At 37.8% G+C, this 18,855-nt stretch overlaps 1 protein-coding gene across 1 annotated transcript in view; it reads left to right on the top strand.

Annotated features, from left to right (window-relative positions):
• The window catches only part of LOC145768726 (uncharacterized), a 66,218-nt gene that overhangs the window by 29,026 nt on the left and 18,337 nt on the right, over positions 1–18,855 (top strand). The window contains exons 4-7 of the mRNA XM_082580303.1: positions 7,171–7,349; positions 8,012–8,260; positions 9,422–9,567; positions 16,895–17,086. Coding sequence (XP_082436429.1) covers positions 7,171–7,349; positions 8,012–8,260; positions 9,422–9,567; positions 16,895–17,086 — 766 coding nt within the window. The remainder of the gene's footprint in view (positions 1–7,170; positions 7,350–8,011; positions 8,261–9,421; positions 9,568–16,894; positions 17,087–18,855) is intronic.

Genomic DNA, 18,855 nt, shown 5'->3' with positions numbered 1-18,855 from the left:
TAGAAGAACGCGCTGCACGCCCACTTGGGAAGACGCCACGCCACCTTCAAACACCGCAATACCAGTCGGTCAAGCTTCAGAAGCTCATACTGTCTGAAGCGCCGCACTCGCAGATGGTATGACGCGGACGGGAGAATGATAGAGGTGAGTGCCAGGAGTTTCTGGCTTGGGGTAAGAAAGGATTTCATTAATAGAGAAATGTGCTTCTCGAGAGTGGAGATGAAGGGTTGGGTTAGGGATGCGTCCGAGGCGTAACCGGTTCGAGCACCGAGGTATTTATACGTCTCGCCCTTGGGGATGACTCGAATTTTCTCCCCTGGCAAGGGAGAAAGGTTTCGGGTCGACCCGCAGACGGGACGCCGACACTTTCCCATACGAAAGGGTGCCACACTTGCGTGGGTTGAACCGTAGCCCAGACCAGGAAGAGAAGGGTTCGGTAGAAGATAGGAGAGAGATCATCTGCTCGCGATCGGAAGAAACGAGGCAGATGTCGTCCGCATAAGCCATACAACGCACTTTAATGTCGTCTTCTTTGGCAGGAAGGTTGTAGCCGCAATCCGATATTCGACCACCGCTTTACCAGTCAGTTTAACTCTTATCTTTGTGGAAACAAAGAAAGAGCCAACAAAACCAGCAGGCGCCAGGGCAGAGGACATGTAAAGAGAGGGGCGTTCTTCCCGGCTATCAGCACAAGGCTGAGCACTCGCTAGTACAGCGAGCAGCTGCGATTCGCTAACCATAACGGTGTAGCTTCCACGCAAGCCATTCAGACTTTCCAATCAACGATATGTTTCTCGGCAGCCGATTTGTAGCAAGAATTGACAGCGATAGACACCGTGTTTCGCCCATGAGGCTGGGCTCGTCAGTATCGCACCACTTATGGTTAGCGAATCGCAGCTGCTCGCTGTACTAGCGAGTGCTCAGCCTTGTGCTGATAGCCGGGAAGAACGCCCCTCTCTTTACACATGTTTCAATATTACAAAATTTAAACGTTATATTATTTTTGTTCAACGATTTTTACAATTTGATTTCATGAAACCATTGCGAAAATTGTCTGCACCCAGTATGTTCCACTGAGTTTTTTTATGATATATGTCACAATCAATACGAGAAGCCTCACCACAGGCTACATTATGTGTCTTGGCCAAGCATACTGTTTTAATTATATACGAAATGTATATTCTTACGAAATGTCATTATTGGTTACTGTCGTATAATAACCTTTAACTGCGAAATCCTTATTATATAATGTATTTCTAGAAGATTCTGCATACGTACGGTACAGGACTAGAAAGTTATCCGACTACATCGAACAATTTTTCAAGTAGTGAGTTGTTATGACGTCACAAAGATGTTTACGGGTACCAAAGCTTGACCAGAGCAATAAGTTCTTATGATGTAACATTGTCGTACCTTCTGGAAGTTACTGGTCAAAACAAACCTGATATAAATAGTGGCGTAATTTGCATAATTGATATACATAAAGGTTATAGTGAGATGATTATTGATTGAGAGTTGAATTTAAGTTATTGAATATGAGTAAATGAGAGTTGGTGCTATTAGAAGTTGGGATCGAGATTAGAGTTGTATGAGAAGCTGTTAGTGAAGTACGTTGAAGTAGAATATAAGAGTTACAGGTGTGCTGAACCATTGCTGAACCATTCATTTCTGAACCATTGCTGAACCATAAAGTGCTGAACCATTCGTTAAAGTCCATCGAGAAATTTTATTTATTATCTCACAAGTAAGACTATTCGACCATTTGCTTTGATGTTTTATATTGATATCCCAATGAACTACGTCATCAATCTTTCGCAAGTCTCTTTCCTGGAAAGAGATAGAAAGAACCGTGATAATATACAACAATATCATCATGCGTGCAACTTATCAAACGTAATTGACTTTGCACCAATTTTTTTTAAAGGGATACTAAAGAAAAAGCCTGACTTGGCGATTGTACACGTTCTTTGTGTTTAAAACATGCTGCCATAAAACGATTTTCAATAATATTTTGCCCCATTGCGAGCTGATCAGCATTCCGCGCGTACTTTTGTCAGAGCTTTCAAAATGGGAATGGACGTGAGCAGTGAAACGTGCGACTGTACAGTTTACGTCACTATAGACTAGCAATCAGCTGATCGAGCAATAGTTGTTACTGCGGGCGATTTAACTGTAGGCTAGGGGAGATGTGGGACCATTGGGCCAAAATTTGATCTTTTTTGTCTGACAAGTTTATTCCGCTTCAACGCGGAATGAAATTAAGTTTCAAATGATATTAAAGCTTTATTGTTCATGTTGGAATTAAAATTGATTTGGTAAAAGATGATAGTCGGTGATTTTTTTTTTGCTTAAAATGTTGCAGGTTTTTAGTCCAAAGGTCCCCAGGTGTAGGGAACTTTGAATCGTCCTAGTGGGGCCTTTGGACCACTACACCTACATTCCACTGAACAAGCCGAATCAATGCTATCACTGTGAACAAAAACGAAACACAACTTTTCTTAGAGTTTAAATAATAAAAACCTAAAATTTGCATCAATAAAGGTTTGGCATTACAATGTGGGACCTTTGGACCGTGGTCTACAAGTAGCCTGATTAAATAGTCCAATGGTCTCCCAATCCGCTATTTTTTACAAAACTAAAAAAAGGTCAAAAGAACTTGCACTTTAATTCAACTTTCCGTCTAACTCGTAAAGCAAATTCTATTAGCTAATACTAGAAAAGAGAAATATGTAAAATACTTGCTACGTTTTTGAACTAGTTAGTTTGAAATATATCCGAAATATTTACTATTACGCAGTCAAAACAAATTTTCTGCCAAAAACCTTTAAGCACTGCTGGTAAACCTGATTTGGACAAGTACAGGGTTTCCAATAAAAAAAGTAAACATTTTGAGCTAAGTTTTAATTTTCATGTCCCCCTTTGGTTTTCGAGAAAAGTGTCATGGTCCAAAGGTCCCGATGGTCCACAAGTCCCACATCTCCCCTATGTATGTATGTATGTATGTACATCAAAACATCAGATTTCAACATCAAAACATCAGACAGTTTGCTCAAAACATCAGATCTGATGTTAAAACATCAGATGTGGTAACGTGGCTATTGTTATTGCTGTCAATAGTGACGTATTCTCGAGCAGTGTTTCCACTTTTTGGTCATTTTGGAAAAATTAAAAATAAATGAAACATTGGACTTTGGGCCTTATCAGTGCCATTGAAAGCAAATTTTTTTTTCGGTATTTTTTTTTTTTTTAAATGTATTCTTGAATGTTCAATTGTTCAGTTTACCCACTTAAATGCTTAATTCCCGTTTGAAAATTTCATTTAGTTTGCCTTTAAATCAGAATTACATTACACAACAACAAAAACCCTCAACTGCAATTGCTATTACAATTGCATGAAAATGTATAATTTATTTCATTCACTTACAATTGTAGTAGTTGATCCAACTCTGGTGTGTAGGAAGCGATAGTAATATGCGTTAGAGTGGCTATTTTCTGTGTTCTGTGAATTCATGTGAAACATCAGGGGTATGTCACTAAGATAACTGTTTAGTTTTTTCATTGCCTCCCAGTGTATTGTCAACAAGTTTTATGGGTTGGTGGAGCATAAGAGCGGCTGCTTTTGTTTGTTTCTTTTTCCCAGGGATTTCTGCCTGGTGTGTGTTTGAAGTTTGTAGCAGGGCAAGCTTACAAGCTTCTATCGCTTAAGTTTTATTAAAGTTGTGGGGGCAACGTGACTTTGATAACCGCATGATTTTTTCCCGGGTCTCCACATGGATAAAAGTTGTGTGGTTGATACATGAACTTTGTGCAATGTCCCGCACCGGTATATGATGTTATACTAAAATGCACTTCATTGATTGATTGACCCATGATTGACCATATTATCACATTTGGCGCTTTGGTTTTCAAAGCGCTCTTTTTGCTGCCATACAATGTTATCGTTTCTCAAACTCTGATTAATTATTATTCAAATGCTCACACATGGGCTACACATACTGTACAAAGTCATTTAAGAGCGATGTAATGCATTTAAATGTTTGAAGTAAAAGTGAAGCTACAGTATGTTGCTCACAAAGTGTGAGTGTTGTCGATTTCTCGTTTTTAAACAACAGTCCGGGCAACAGTCGCGTTGAGTCAGTGCGAAAAAATCGAATCATTTTAGTTTAAAATGTAATCAAACGAAAACTTTTCCAACTATTTTACAACTTTTGTATGTCTTGATACGGTGTTAGAAAGTTCATGATGGAATTGGGATGGAATGATGGAAGATTGTCTTCCTTCCTTGACATTTTTCATTTTCCATCTCAAAATCTGTCTTTCCTTCCATCTCATCCTGTTTCCTGCAGACCACAATGTGGTGCGGTTTACAACAGTCCATTTGTATTGGCATCGACACGGAAATGAGACGCAGCGGGTGCCAAAGAAGCTAGTAAAAATGACACACTTGCAGTTACACATTTGATACACTTGAAGGCATTGATTCTGGGTCTTTTTGACAATTCTCATCAATTTTGCGTTTTCCTGCGTTTCTTAAACTTAGTTTAAAGAAGTTTGCACCGTCTTTTTTGTTGTTTTTCATAGATGATACGATAATATTAAATTAATCACTGACGCTTGCTGCTACTTTTAAGAATCTCTCAATAATCAGATTATTATTCTCGAAAATAGTGAGCTTTCTCTATAAAAGTTTTCATTTATATAAGATTAGCTTCAAAATTCTTAATTGCTTAGGGAGAATTTCTTTTGCCTTTTCTTTTTGTTTTTGTCTGTTTCCCCATTTGGCCAATTCTTCATCTGTTAATTTCTGGGAATGCGACTCGAACAGTTCTTCAAACAACTGTCGCGCCTTTTACCTATGTAATAGAGACTCAAACAGGGAAATTAACATCCAAAATAACGGCCAAACACTTCTTTTTGAAGCCACATCCACATACCTTGGGGTTCGACTTGATCGGTCTCTTACATACCGCAAACATCTAGAACACTTACGCGGAAAAGTGACAGCTCGCTCTGCTCTCTTGAAACGTCTTGCTGGTACAAGGTGGGGTGCTAGCCCTTCAGTGCTGAGAACAAGTGGTTTAGCCTTAGTCTATGCCCCTGCTGAATACTGTGCTGCTACTTGGTGCAGAAGTGCCCATACTGACCTTGTCGATGTGCCAATCAACAACTGCCTGCGAACTGTCACAGGTTGCCTCCGTCCAACTCCAACTGACTGCTTGCCTGTCCTTGCAAACATTGAGCCAGCTGCACTACGGCGTCAACGTGCTGTTCTTTCCCTGAGCCGTAAAGCCCTAAACCCCGGCCATCTGCTACACACAACCACGCTGAGATATCCACCAAAGCAGCGGCTAAAATCAACAAAGCCATTTATACGCGCTGCACAAGACCTTCTGTTAGCCTCTGGTGGAAGCCCTAACAAACAGTGGTGCCACGAGGCGTGGTGTGAAGAATGGTCAAGCAGCACATCCCCACTTCGCCAAGTATTCAGAACCCCGCCCGAGAACCAGCTGGGCCATGGCCTCTCTAGACTTGCCTCATCAAGGCGTAACCGTTTGCTCACTGGTGTTGGACGCTATGGTGCAGACATGTTGCGTTGGGGCTTGGCAGAGAGTGCTGCTTGTGAGTGTGGTGAAATGCAGACGGCAGCCCACATTATCAAGGATTGCCGGCTATACAGACCTCCTCATGGTATGGAAGGCCTAGTTTCTATTGATGACGACACCAGGCAGTGGTTAACCAACGGATGCCCTGACATATAGCGACAACACGAGAGAAGAAGAGTTCTTTAAAGTCCTCTTCATCCAGGTTAATGTTCATTTTTTTTTAAATATCTCAGCACTTTTCAAGAAGTCTTTAGTTCTTTTCTTGCTGATAGTCTTAAAAATGATTGACCGGCTGTGAGCCTTCCAAACATGTTCATGTGAAACAAGTCAAAACAAAAAGATCAGCAATTTCTCAAACTCATGGAACACTGTTTTATGATTAAAAAGAAAATGCCTAATAAGGCATTACTCAATACTAATTGCAGACCGAGGCCAACTATTTCGATCTTAAAGATCTCTTCAATTGTAGAGAAAGAAATTTGAATGAGAATTGAGAATGGTCATAGAAAAAGAAGTAGAGATAGATTAGTTTTAGCTACTGTCGAAGGAGAGGTTTGTGGAAAAGAAAAACTTCGAAGAAGAAGAACACAGTAGGTAGACAATGTTCTCAATTGGAGAGGTGGACTTGAACAGGCGAGAAAAGCTGCTCTGGAGAGAAATACCTACGGCCCTCCATAGAGCTACGGCCTACTGAAGTGAACTGAAGAGAAAGGAAATTAATTTCGATTGTTCTAGTTTGTCATTTTTCGGTTTAATTTGGCTTTAATTTTTCGTTCTTCGGATTGGTCAGTTGTTTGGTGATATAAATGATCAAAATCCCGAATAAGAAGAGTTTTAACTTTGAATTTCAAATACTGTGTATTTTGAATTTCAAGCTTTCAAATAATTAACAATTACAGAAACTGTTCAAGCGCCACATATTTACTATAGATTTAAAAAGGTGAAATTCACACCAAAATTGCTAAAAAAATCTGAAAACGGCCATCAAACTTCACAAGACTTTTATGCGTTACGGTCGCACCTTTTTATAGCGTAAGATAAACTTATATTGTATATTGCTACATCACAGTTGCAATGCCTATTCACCTCTTTCACCTGTTGTGCCCTCATTGCAACAATAACCTTATTACCTTAGTACTTTCGCCAATTAGGTCTTCAAAAATGAAGTTTTGTCCCGCGCTTCTTGAAAGTCGGTTGCGAGATTTTTGCTTTCCTGGTCCAAGTCGTTGCGTTTGCGTTTTTTTTGTTTTTCTTTTTCGTTTTTTTTTTGCGTTCTTTCTGTGTTTTTCTACCTCTTTGTTCTTGCTACTATTGCCATTATTTCGATCTTACATGCTTGGTGCGTTTTTAACTTCTTACTACCTCTTTCATTGCGTTGTTGCCGTGTTATTTTGTTTATTGACTTCTTATTGTGTATTGTGGCCCTCGGGTTAATTTACAAGTACAGTATTCATTTGGCCCTCAGAGCAATTTGACTAACATCTCTGCTTTAAAGTCCATGCGCAATAATCACCCCAGTGTGCCCAAATAGCAGCAGTTGTATGAATGAGTATCCTTTTTATTTCAGTGTTCCAATATTCTCAGCAGTTTACTCCAAAGCACAGATTATACACAGAGGCGCTCCTTGCACTGGTAATGTATCGGCGCAAGCTTATTGGTGGATCATGAAGTACCAAACATTGAAAGTTGGTGAACGCACAGAAGACCATTTTGTGGAAAGAGCTTTAACATATGATGTTGAATATGGTAAGCACAAATGGAATTTTAAAACTTCTTGGTAAAACCGACTTGAGTGACTAAGTCTGCCTTCAAATAGCAACTTTTTTTTGCAAATAAAGTATGTTGAGATAATATAGGGTCGATAAGCTATTTTTCTTGTCACACCCCTATCCTATGGTATCGTTTCGTGGCACACCTGTTGCGGAGCACTTCGGTACAGTACAAAATAAAGAATTCTTTTGTAAGGGTTAGAACTGCTATTACATAGAAAAGTTTGTGTACGCTCAAGTGTGATCTAATTACGGTATATAAACTGCCAAACTTGCTATCTCTTGCATTTCTTCTCACAAAAGTGTGAAAAAACAGACCAGTAAGAGAGCCTTATTCATAATAATATGGAATATATTCGTCTTTTTGAGGTATAATAAACACAGCAACTTTTGTGCCAAACTACTTAAAAAAATCTTGGAATGCTAACATTAGGCTTATATCTAAAAAGTATATTTGAATAAAATTTCAAATGCAAAGTATGCTACACCGCTTAAACATGCACGCTTTATTTTGTTTCTTAAATAAATATTCACAAGATGAAAACATATTTTTAGATTTTTTTTCTTATGATAGGCCTGAAAAACTCATTGAGTTTTTGAATGAAGACTTTACTTTTTCACAAACTGTTTCCATTGCAGGTTGCAGAAATGATTTAAAGGTTGATGTGTGGTTTCTGTTGGGTACATCATTCAGTGTTTCTGATGCCGAATTTCAAACTTCATTGAACTTTTTGTATTCTGTTGCATATAATTTCTCTGGCCCTCCTTCTAGGATTCGATTTGGCTACTCCATTTATTTTCACAATCATAGCATTGAATTTCAGTTTGAGGATTATACAGGCTTGGCAAGTTTAAAAGCATCATTTGATGGTGTTAATCGTCATCCATGTAAGTTTGGTATATAAAAATGTAATACAATGAACACACAGTAGGCTATATCAAAGTGAAACAATTCTTCACTAGAATCGTTGTTTATCTGAATCTAACTAATTCTTGCAAAGCTGTTAATACCGTTTAAAACAAATGTTCACTTTGGTCAAATCGAAGCAAATTTTTTCAGAAACAACTTTCCTGCAATGAAAAAATAAAAAATCCAAAATACCGTATTGAAATTAAACTTATTTTCAGCAAGCATCTCGAAAGCTAAACTGTTTGCATCATCAGCGCTACACTGTATAGCCTAGTATACTCTTCTTCTTCGCGAGAACCTTTTCGCCCCTCCAGGAGTCAAGGTGATTTTTACCACCCTTGGGCAGTGACTACCACTCGGTCTAGATGTTTGGGAAGGTGTCGAACAGCCACTGAATAGATTCGTCGTCCAGCTCACGCAGACCACACAAACCATTTGGCGCATGGGAAATGGCGCAGTTGCAGATGGTGTGGTCTGCCATTTTTTTCTCCTTGCCACACTCACAGATCGCGGATAGAGCCATTCCCCATTTGTGCATGTTGGGGCGAAATAGTCCGACGCCATTACGCAGGCGGTTGAGCCGCACCCAGACCTTCCTTGGCAAAAGCATTCCGGTTGGATGGGGGCCAGTATCGGAGATGAAACTTTGCAGTCTTGAGGAGTTTTTTTTTCACTCCGAGCTCTATTGGTGGTCCGCCCAGGTAGCCGCACTGATGGATTGGTTTTCACCGGTTTGCATGAAGAGTTGTGCGGCCTGTTCAAATGGGTGTCGCGATTTCAGTCGCTGGGGTTGCTGGCATACAAACTCGTAGAAAGTTGAGTGGAGCAAGCAAGTGTTTTAAATTGAGAATCGTATACTCAATTTAAAACACTGAAGATTAAAACACTTTGGTTTTCAAACACCTTGCTTGATAATAGTTTAATTTTAATACTTTGGGTTTTTATCTATTTTTGATCAAATGGACTCGGTAGGCTATACCGACCATTTTACTCCTAAATTTAATTCGATGCATAGCGAAATCAAATTACGACAGAGAATCTTATTTCTCGTGAACTGAGCTATAGGCTATGTATAGGGAAGTACAAATAAGTATTATTTATCGTTTTTTGCACCTGTAAACAATGTTGTTGTACTTTAGACAGAACTCAGACAGGAAGTGCTCTCCTTCGCGTGCTTTCTGAAGGTTTCAATGAGTCTGCTGGTGCTCGATCTGATGCCATGCGGATACTGGTTCTTATCACTAGCGGGTCTTCGGGTGATGATATTAGTGGTCCAGTTGAACAAGTATGTTTGCGTGGTGGTCGAAGATGCAGCAGTAGCTGCAATTTTTAGACATATAAAAATTTCTGCTTAATTGAATTGCTGGTTAATTAGAAAAACAAGTGTCACATTGAAAAACGTCAGAAGAATTGTTTCAGCTCGTTTATAAGCAAAAAATATTAGCCTTCGAGTTAGTTCAAATGTATTTAGCTTGATGTACTGTAGATTTCGAGCTAAGTAAACATCCTATCATCATCATCATCACGTGCCGTCTCCGATCCGAAGGTTGGCTGTCATTTTCTTCCTTAAGTCACGTTCTTCCGCTACTCTTTTTGGTCTCTAATGCTTGACAAATCAGCCCACTGTATTACGTCATCTCCCCATGTTCGTCTCATTCTTCCCCTGCACTTCTTTCCTTCCACCACATCTTCAATAACCAATTGATGTAGCTTTCCTGCCAATCCTCTCAAAATATGTCCCACAAATTTCATCTTTTGTTTTGCTAAGTCGTTTGCCCATCTATCTTGCACTCCAATTTTTTTCCTAATTGCTTCGTTTGTAATGTGTGTTTATATAATATTTTTAATATTCTTCTGTAGCACCAGAATTGAAAAGCATTAATTTTTTTGTGAATTTCTTTGCTGTAGGTCCAACTTTTACTGCCATATGATATGACTGGTTTGATGTAACAAGATAGAAGTCCCAGTTTTAATTGTAAATCTATACTTCCTCTTAAAAATTCCTTGCATTTTCAAAATGATGCTTTTGCTTGACCGATTCTTCTTTTTACATCATTGGTGCATGTTCCATCTTGTGTAATGAAGGACCCTAGGTAGGCCTATATGTGTACGTGGTGACCTGATCCAATTGTTCTTCAGCTTAATTTTTATTTTATTATTTTCATTGCTTTTTTCGATCAGCATTTTCTTTGTTTTCTTCAAATTGAGTTTCATTCCATATTTTTTACTGATTTCATTGATTTTGTCCATGCTTTCTTACAGTTTTTCTTCTGCGACGGCGAGAATGATAGTGTCATCTGCGTATCGTATGTTGCTTACTATTTGACCATTGAATTTTACTCAGTTTTTGTTTAGTGTTGTTAATGTTTCCCTGATTATTGCTTCAGTAGCCTACAAATTGAATAATATTGGTGAGAGTATGCAATATGCATCCCTGTCGAACTCCTTTGAATATCGGGAAAAATTCTGTGAGACTGCTACCGCTTCGAACTGCTGCTGTTTGTTTAAAATATATGTTTTTTTAAGTCTTCTTTTATAGAACGGAACAATAAATTTTTCGAGCAATTGTAGTAATTTGGTATGTTTTATCCTGTCAAATGCTTTGATGTAATCTATGTATGCAATGTAAGTGTGTTTTCCTTTTTCTGTTCTCCGTTCGCCAATTGTTCGTAGAAGGAAGATTGCATTTCTTGTTCCGGATTCTTTTTCATAACCCACTTGATTTTCATCAATTTGTTGTTGTATTATTGGGGTTATTCTTTTTTTGATAATGTGTAACAGAATTTTGCTGGCATGTGAAATCAGACTTATAGTCCTGTGTTCTTCACATCTCATTGTTTTTGTTATTTTTGATATTGGGATCAAGATACTCTTAGTGAAGTCATCCGGAATTTCACCACTATGGTACATCTTGTTTATTAGTTTCGTCATGTACTGCAATCCCGTTTCTCCTAGTTTCTTTCCATCTGGGAGTCTTGCTATGACATCTCTAATTTCATTTTCCATTACTTTTGTAACCTTTTCTTAATACGACAAGGGGTTTAATGAGGACGCCCCACTCTAGTAGTGAAATATTTTACAGAAGGAAATATGCTAGAAATGTGAAATTTCTTGACTTTTAGTTTTTATTCATTGCGAATTTTTTAAACCTACCCTGGTCTTTTTTCTACTTTCCTGCCCTTCACAATAAGCATTTTGTCCCAGGTGGCTAGACATTTTCATGAAACTGCCTACATTACAGCAGTTAATTGTCATGGGAAGTTTTTCTCCCGCTGTGTGATCCAATTATCCAATATATCGTTTTAGGACATTCGTTCTAATCCTAACCCGAGGCGTTGCTTCGCCGCAAAAGCGTAAAATAGGATTCTGGGGTTTTAATTACAATCTTGTGTGTGTTCGAACTATGCCCTTAGAATTGCGACTGCTTTCCACATTTCGCTGCTTTCCAGATAGAATAAACAAGTTTTATTCCGTTACAGAAAGTCTGTCCCTGATATTTCGTCGATGCATTTCTACGTTGAATCAACGTAAAATGCTTGATCATTATTGTAACAATATGTTGCTTACTTTGATTGTAGCCTATCGCACAAACTACAAATCAAACATTACGATTTTATCTTTTTATGTGCTCTACCCTTGTTCGACGACATTGCCGAAGTCATAAATACGCTTGTTTCTTAGAAGATGCTGAAGCCCAAATTTAATTATTTTTGATTTGATTCTTTTTGATGCATGTTGTACTCCCACAATCATAACAAAATTGCTCGATAATTGATTTCACAACGCCTTATCGTACCTTAGATTCTTGTAAGTATATCCACTTATATTTATCATCTCATAGAGCGTCGATACAATATAATATAACACCTGTCATGCTACATACATAACGTGTTTTGTCAGCACCACGGTGTAATGAGAACTATGTGGCAGGAACTAGTGGTACGGTACTGATGAGCTCAGCCTTATGGGCGAAACACGTGTCTATCGCTGAGTTCCTGCTACACTCGACTGCCGAGAAACACATGTTTTTGGAAAAGTCTTGATGGCTAGTGTGGAGGCTACACTGACATGGTTAGCGAAACAGAATGCTCGCTGTTCTATAGTGAGTAGTCAGGTAGTGCTGACGCCAGGAAGATCGCTCCTTTTCAACAATTCTAGGTCATTGATTTTCGTTATGAGTTCATAGCGTCTCTACAATGAAGAATGAAAGGTACTTCAAGCGGTTCCATCATTGCTAAAAATCATTATACGTTTCACATATTTGTGTAATCGGTTGCAACCGTCACATTATGCCAATTTACTGTCATTCAACCTATTAGACAAATATAGATGAGTTTATATCGGACAGAAAACAAAGTATCCTCGCTGATTTTAATTTCTTTGCGCAAAACTTATAAACTTTACAGCTATTCTGCGTCATTTTGATGTCTCATGGCCCTTTGTTATTTATGAGATGAAAAATTCTTTGAAACCATAAACAGACATAACTAAGCAACAACACTACATTTAACATTATAAAAACAAAAAACAACAAGCGAACGTTTTCGGCTAGTCATATAGCCCTTTTCAAGCCTATAAGAAAAATACATTATTGAAAGAAATGCTAAAGAATCATATAGTATTAAGTTCATTCAATTAGCATTTCTTTCAATAATGTATTTTTCTTATAGGCTTGAAAAGGGCTATATGACTAGCCGAAAACGTTCGCTTGTTGTTTTTTGTTTTTATAATGTTAAATGTAGTGTTGTTGCTTAGTTATGTCTGTTTATGGTTTCAAAGAGTTACCTCTCTACCCAAATTGTATGAAAAATTCTTTGAATAAGACACAAAGCATTCCTGATTATTGCGGCAAACTCTTGAATTATGTAAAATCGTAATGATAAATTCCTCTAAAGGTACGATATAGATTACACTGGTCTACACAATTTTTGCTCTGTGAACTTTGAAAACTGATTTAGAGTAATTTTGGGGTGCTGAATCCGAATATGACCTCAGATTTATGCTATCACGTCAGGTTTGTGAGATATGATAACAGCATATTGTTACTTTTGTTAAAAGTGGAAGATTTGACGTTGCGTTTATTGCACATACACATTGTGCAAGATCCAGAAATCTAGGCCATGTGGTGCATAAGTAGCTGAAATACACCTACCAATTATAATTTTGATACCAATTTGTTTTCTAAGCAACATTATTAACAAGGCAGTAATAACAAGCTAAAAGGGAGGCTATAAGTGTAACTGACCCTCCCCCCGTCAATGTTTTGCATGAAACCACAAAGATTTAAGCAAGCCTATGGCAATGCTTGTTCAGTAACCATATTTAGGCTGTTTTGGCCTGTCTAACACTAACCTTTCGTTACAGCACTGCATATGTTGGTGGTAAACGCAACGCCAAATCTTCCACTTTTGACGAAAGTAGCAATTTGTTGTTATCATATTTCACAAACCTGACGTGATAGGATAAATCTGAGGTCAGATTCGGCTTCAGCACCCCAAAATTACTCTAAATCAGTCTTCAAAGTTCATGGAGCAAAAAAAAAATTCTTTTTTTGTAGACCAGTGTTATCTGCAACACGTTTGCAGTATATTTAGCTCTGGGAGTATTACGAGCAACTGTCCAAATAAAACGACATCTATGATATGTTAGTATGCTAAATACCAACGTTGCGTACAGGAGTAATGTAGAAATGCACATAATACCATGGCGATATTACAAGTCAGGTTACATCATAATATGAAAAAATATGTTTTATGGCCCAACTAATTTGACATTGAAAAGGCCAGAAGTAAAGTAATAAACTTTGGAGCATAACCGTAGGATTTAGAGGAAATTCGGACTATGAATATCAAAGCTAACACAGTCGCAAACATTTTATTCAAACGTTTCGATAGCTGCTGTTTTCATCGTCAGTCAAAAGTAAGAATGAAGCTAAGTTTTTACAATGGCAAAATCGAGCGAAAAATGCGATGCAGTAGTTGAGTCACCTCGGCTATCAAAATCAGTCACTCAACAACGACTCAACATCTGCCAACGTTGAATCAATGCAAATGGCTGACTCTGCCAGCAAGGGATAGTATAGCGTCTGAATAATAATAGTAACGAATGTCTGCTCTTTTCTCCAATTATTATATTATTAAATTTAACTTCTTAATTGCTCAAAACACGAACAGTTGAAGAAAAAAATCTTCTCACACCCTATGTTGGATTTATTTTTCTTGCAAAATGAAGTCATTTTGTTTCAGCAATTGGCCCGTGTGTACCTTATACTACAGTTCAAAATTATGGCTTCGAATGTGTATTATGATGCGAGGCAAACGGCAGATTTATTAGCAACCGAAGATGAAAGAGATGCAAATTTTTCGGATAGTGATGTTGATTTTTCTTTATCTGATGGTGAAGGTAGTCAGCTAACATCTGACAAGAGTAGCGAAGATGAGGGCGTGACCGTCAGACATAGGCAGTCCCAACGTTGTAGCAGCCATGCTGTCAATTCATTAGATAGCGCCTTGGATGAGGAAAATTACCATACATTGCCTGACCAGGAAGAGGAGCGAATTTCGGTGGTTGTTGACCAAAGAAGTAGAGAGAAAGTTGTTTGGAGTACCAAGCAACCATCAATAAGAGGAAGACAAAACTCTGCTAATGTGGTGCACAGTTTACCAGAAGTAAAGCGCGATTATCAATATGCAACGACGTCGTATGATGCATGGCATTTCTTATTTACAGCAGAAATGATCTACATCATTGTTGCAAGCACCAACGCATGTATACGAGAGAGGCTATCGCGAATATCGGAGGCTCAACGAACATCTTGGCATGCTTCACATTTTCAGCAAACTGATGCCACCGAACTAGAAGCATTCATTGGATTGTGGTATATTAGAGGACTACTCAAGCGAACATTTCACCGAATTAACATTGTTTTTTCCATTTATATGGACATCCTATATTTAATGCGACAATGTCGTTGAACCGATTCAAATTTCTGTCTGCAAATATTCGTTTTGATGATAAAGGCACAAGGGCCGATCGCTAGCAAAGTGACCGATTTACAGCAATCAGAGAACTTTTCCGATATTTTACTGGAAATTGCGAAAACATTTTAATACCAGAAGACTTCCTTTCACTGAATGAGACTTTGTTTCCATCCCGCGTTGGTGTGTCCTTCAGGCAATAGGCTTCAGGCAAAAAATAAGCCTGCTAAATATGATTTGTTGCTAAGAAGCATAAATAGTGCGCGTATGTCATTCACCTATACCGCCATAGCTTATGCGGGTAAGCCAGTAAGTGTACTAGGACCACACTATCTGACTTCCACTATGAAATATGTGGAAACGTTGGTACACAGTTTGGACAGAGTTTCTTCGCTTCAAGGACGAAACATATCCCTTGATCGATTTTGCACTTCACTTGATTAGGCAGAATGGCTTTGGAACAAAAACATAACTTTAGTTGGAACATGGCAAAGCAATAGAAAAGGGGTTGGCGAGTTAAAATCTCTCACTGATCGGGAAGCCTTCAGTACCAAAATTTACTGGGGATGGCATATTATAGAGTCAAGCCGAAGTCGGCAAAATGGACTGTGTCTGCATTTTCTTACATTTTAGACGTTGCGTGGTCAATGCGATGACCATTAGTTACTTGAACCGCGAGTTGTCCTTTTCACAAGCCAAGGGAGACGAAAGTTTTGTGGAGGCCGGGGTGGCAGCTAGCCATGTCATTAGTCAAACCACACATGTCTAGACGTTTGGATGATGTACCTATTCTACGTGGGTCACTCCGCCATACAATGTCAACATTTTTGGGACAAAACCATAGATTAACAGCAAACTCAAATTTGCAATTACCAGTGGTTTTCATAATGAAATAGCGGGTTATCATAAGATTTGCTTTTATCATATAATTGTTGATTATGGGATTAGATATTTTAATCACAGTATTTAGCCATCATTGTTTTATTCAAAAGCGGGGTATTTTTCTATCTATAAATTGATCGAAATGTTACTTGTAAAGCTGTGTGGTTCAATTTCATTACCATTATACTTGACGATGCTAATTTACTACACTTGCAATGCAATACGGTCTGTTTTGTACAATATTTCGAACAAGTCATATTTTTTTTGTGACTGGAATTTCTTGTCTTCGAAGAATTTTGATAAGTCAATTTTTTCTCAATGCAATGACGAGCTGCATGTCTTCATTTTCAATAAACAGTGCCTGGATGACAATGATCAAGTTTAACATATTTAAAGATTATTATATTTACAAAAAAACACAAAACTACGCAACAATTAAATATCGAACGTTTTCGACATCACAAAATGTCCTCTTCCTGAAGAATTTAGGGTTAGGGTTAGGGTTAGGGTTAGGTTAGGTTAGGTTAGGTTAGGTTATGGTAAGGGTTAGGGTTAGGGTCAGGGTTAGTTAACCCTAACCCTAAAATGAATCGTTCTGTCGACCAAATGTCCTGTCGACCAAATGTCTTGTCGACCAAATGTCTGTCGTCGATCAATTGACCGGGTACCGAAATAAACGGTTATGTTGTTTGCCTTCTTTATTGCACCTGGAATAGGCTGACAGTGTTGAACAAGTTCAGTTGTGTTTTATAGCTGAAAGAAGAAGATGTTATTATCTATTGCTTTGGTGTCGGAGATGGCGTAAACCAAGCTCAGCTTAATGAAATCGCTTCTCGACCAACGGATAAATACCTGTTTCAAAGCGATACTCTTGACGAATTAGACGAAACTAGCTTCTTGGAAGCGAGAAGAACACAAGTTTGCAACGACGTGGTCGCGGCAGCAGTAAGTTGGCAGAGCAGAAACATACAAATATTTTTTTTACAGTTGTTAGAAAAGATAGTCTTTTTCTATCTACTGAGTATAGTAGGTTTAACCTAGAACTATAACAATAATTTGGTTCATCCAACTGTTTCATACCTTACTATACGTTTGCAGTAATCTGCATTTTCGATTGTCAATTAAACATGCCCTGACATATAGTGACAACAGGAGGGAAGAAGTAAAACATGCATATTTGCGAGGGAATTGTGTGAAGAGCATTTTAAATAATCTAGGTACAAAGTCTTTGAGACAGTGCACAAAATTTGCAACTTTGTTTTTGCACTAGTAATGGTTAACGCATTGCTTTTATAGTTGATATGTTAGTCTGCTTACCTTAAATAGGTGGATCGAGACCAGCGGTTTTTGACCTTTTTTTGTCTCGGGAACTCTTTTATGTACTATTCAAACCCAGATTCCCCCTTTAGAAGTTAATTTTGTCAAGAGCACTTTTACATCATCACAATGACAGAGAATCTGACTTTTTCACAATTAATAATTTTTTAGACTGGATATTGGTAGGCCTACCTTTTTATTAGTCATTAGTTTTCCAAATAATATTTACAGTAATGCAAAATATATGTTCAAAATACAAAAAATATATATATATATTGGAATCAGTTAGTGATTTCAACAATTTTGCAGAAAATATTGTTTCTATATTAGTTCTGTAATCCGTATCTCGATTGGGCTCTTCATGGGTAGCCTATGCCCTTTTTTAAAATTACAGAATTTTCAATTTTTTTAGTTCAGGGGTGCCCAACAAAATGTTTAAATTTGAGTGCTAAATAAGGTCGATTTTGTATAAAAAAATGTTTTTATATTGGTTCCGTATCTAAAGAGTGAAAGTTGATCGATAAAGCACAGACCTTGAATTCTCAGTTTTTGTGGTGATCAAACGTGTCCAACTGAACTGCCTTCGGTTTGTTAAAAATGCAACCCAGTCAAATTAAATCATTTGCAAATTTTCATTGTCTATTGTAAACACTTCAGGGCTACTACCGCTAAACAAGCAGTGCTAACGAGCAGGTTAGCACCATCTGCCAGAGAGACAACTTCAAAAATGTGTAACTGTACATTCTTACAGTAGGCTACAATTAACAGTAGTTAGATGTGCAGTCACTGCTTTGTAGTCCTGTTGAAAGTTTAATTACGTAATCATGACAGAGACCAGTGGACACTGGCAAGGCCTGTCTAGCTGAATGAGGCGGAAATGTCTGCCAGGGATTTGAAGAGGTTGTATGTGTGTTTTATTGTGAATATTTCAGTGTTTATGTTTAACGCAAATATTGCAGTGTGAGTGAATATTTCAGTTTACTTCAATGTTTTAATTTCAGTGTTAGTATTTTTATTTCAGTGTTAGTCTGGGTGCTTTAATGTGAATATTTGCGTGTGTATCTTTTAATAAGAAATTGATTGATCAGGTTAGGTTACAGTCATTACACAGAAGATATTCCATGTATTTTTCTGACATCTTGTCTATTTATGACACAAGCAAACAGTGACAGTTGTGTGTAATCATGTTGAACTTGTACAATTTTAGCCTTGTTTAGTGTGATATTTTATGATATTATAAAATACTGTGTGATATTATATAATCTTGTTTAGTGTGATATTTTATGAGTTAAGAAAGTAGTAAAAGTATTGAAATATTGTTAGAGTTGCTGAGCAAGAGGTCGTCACTGTCACTTTTCAGTACAAAATGTTCAAGTGTTCTTTTTTGGGTATTAATT

The sequence above is a fragment of the Aplidium turbinatum genome, chromosome 4 (assembly GCF_918807975.1).
Source record: "Aplidium turbinatum chromosome 4, kaAplTurb1.1, whole genome shotgun sequence".
Lineage (NCBI taxonomy): Eukaryota > Metazoa > Chordata > Ascidiacea > Aplousobranchia > Polyclinidae > Aplidium > Aplidium turbinatum.
Note: the sequence above shows the minus strand (reverse complement) of the source record. Positions and strands in the feature narration are given on the sequence as shown.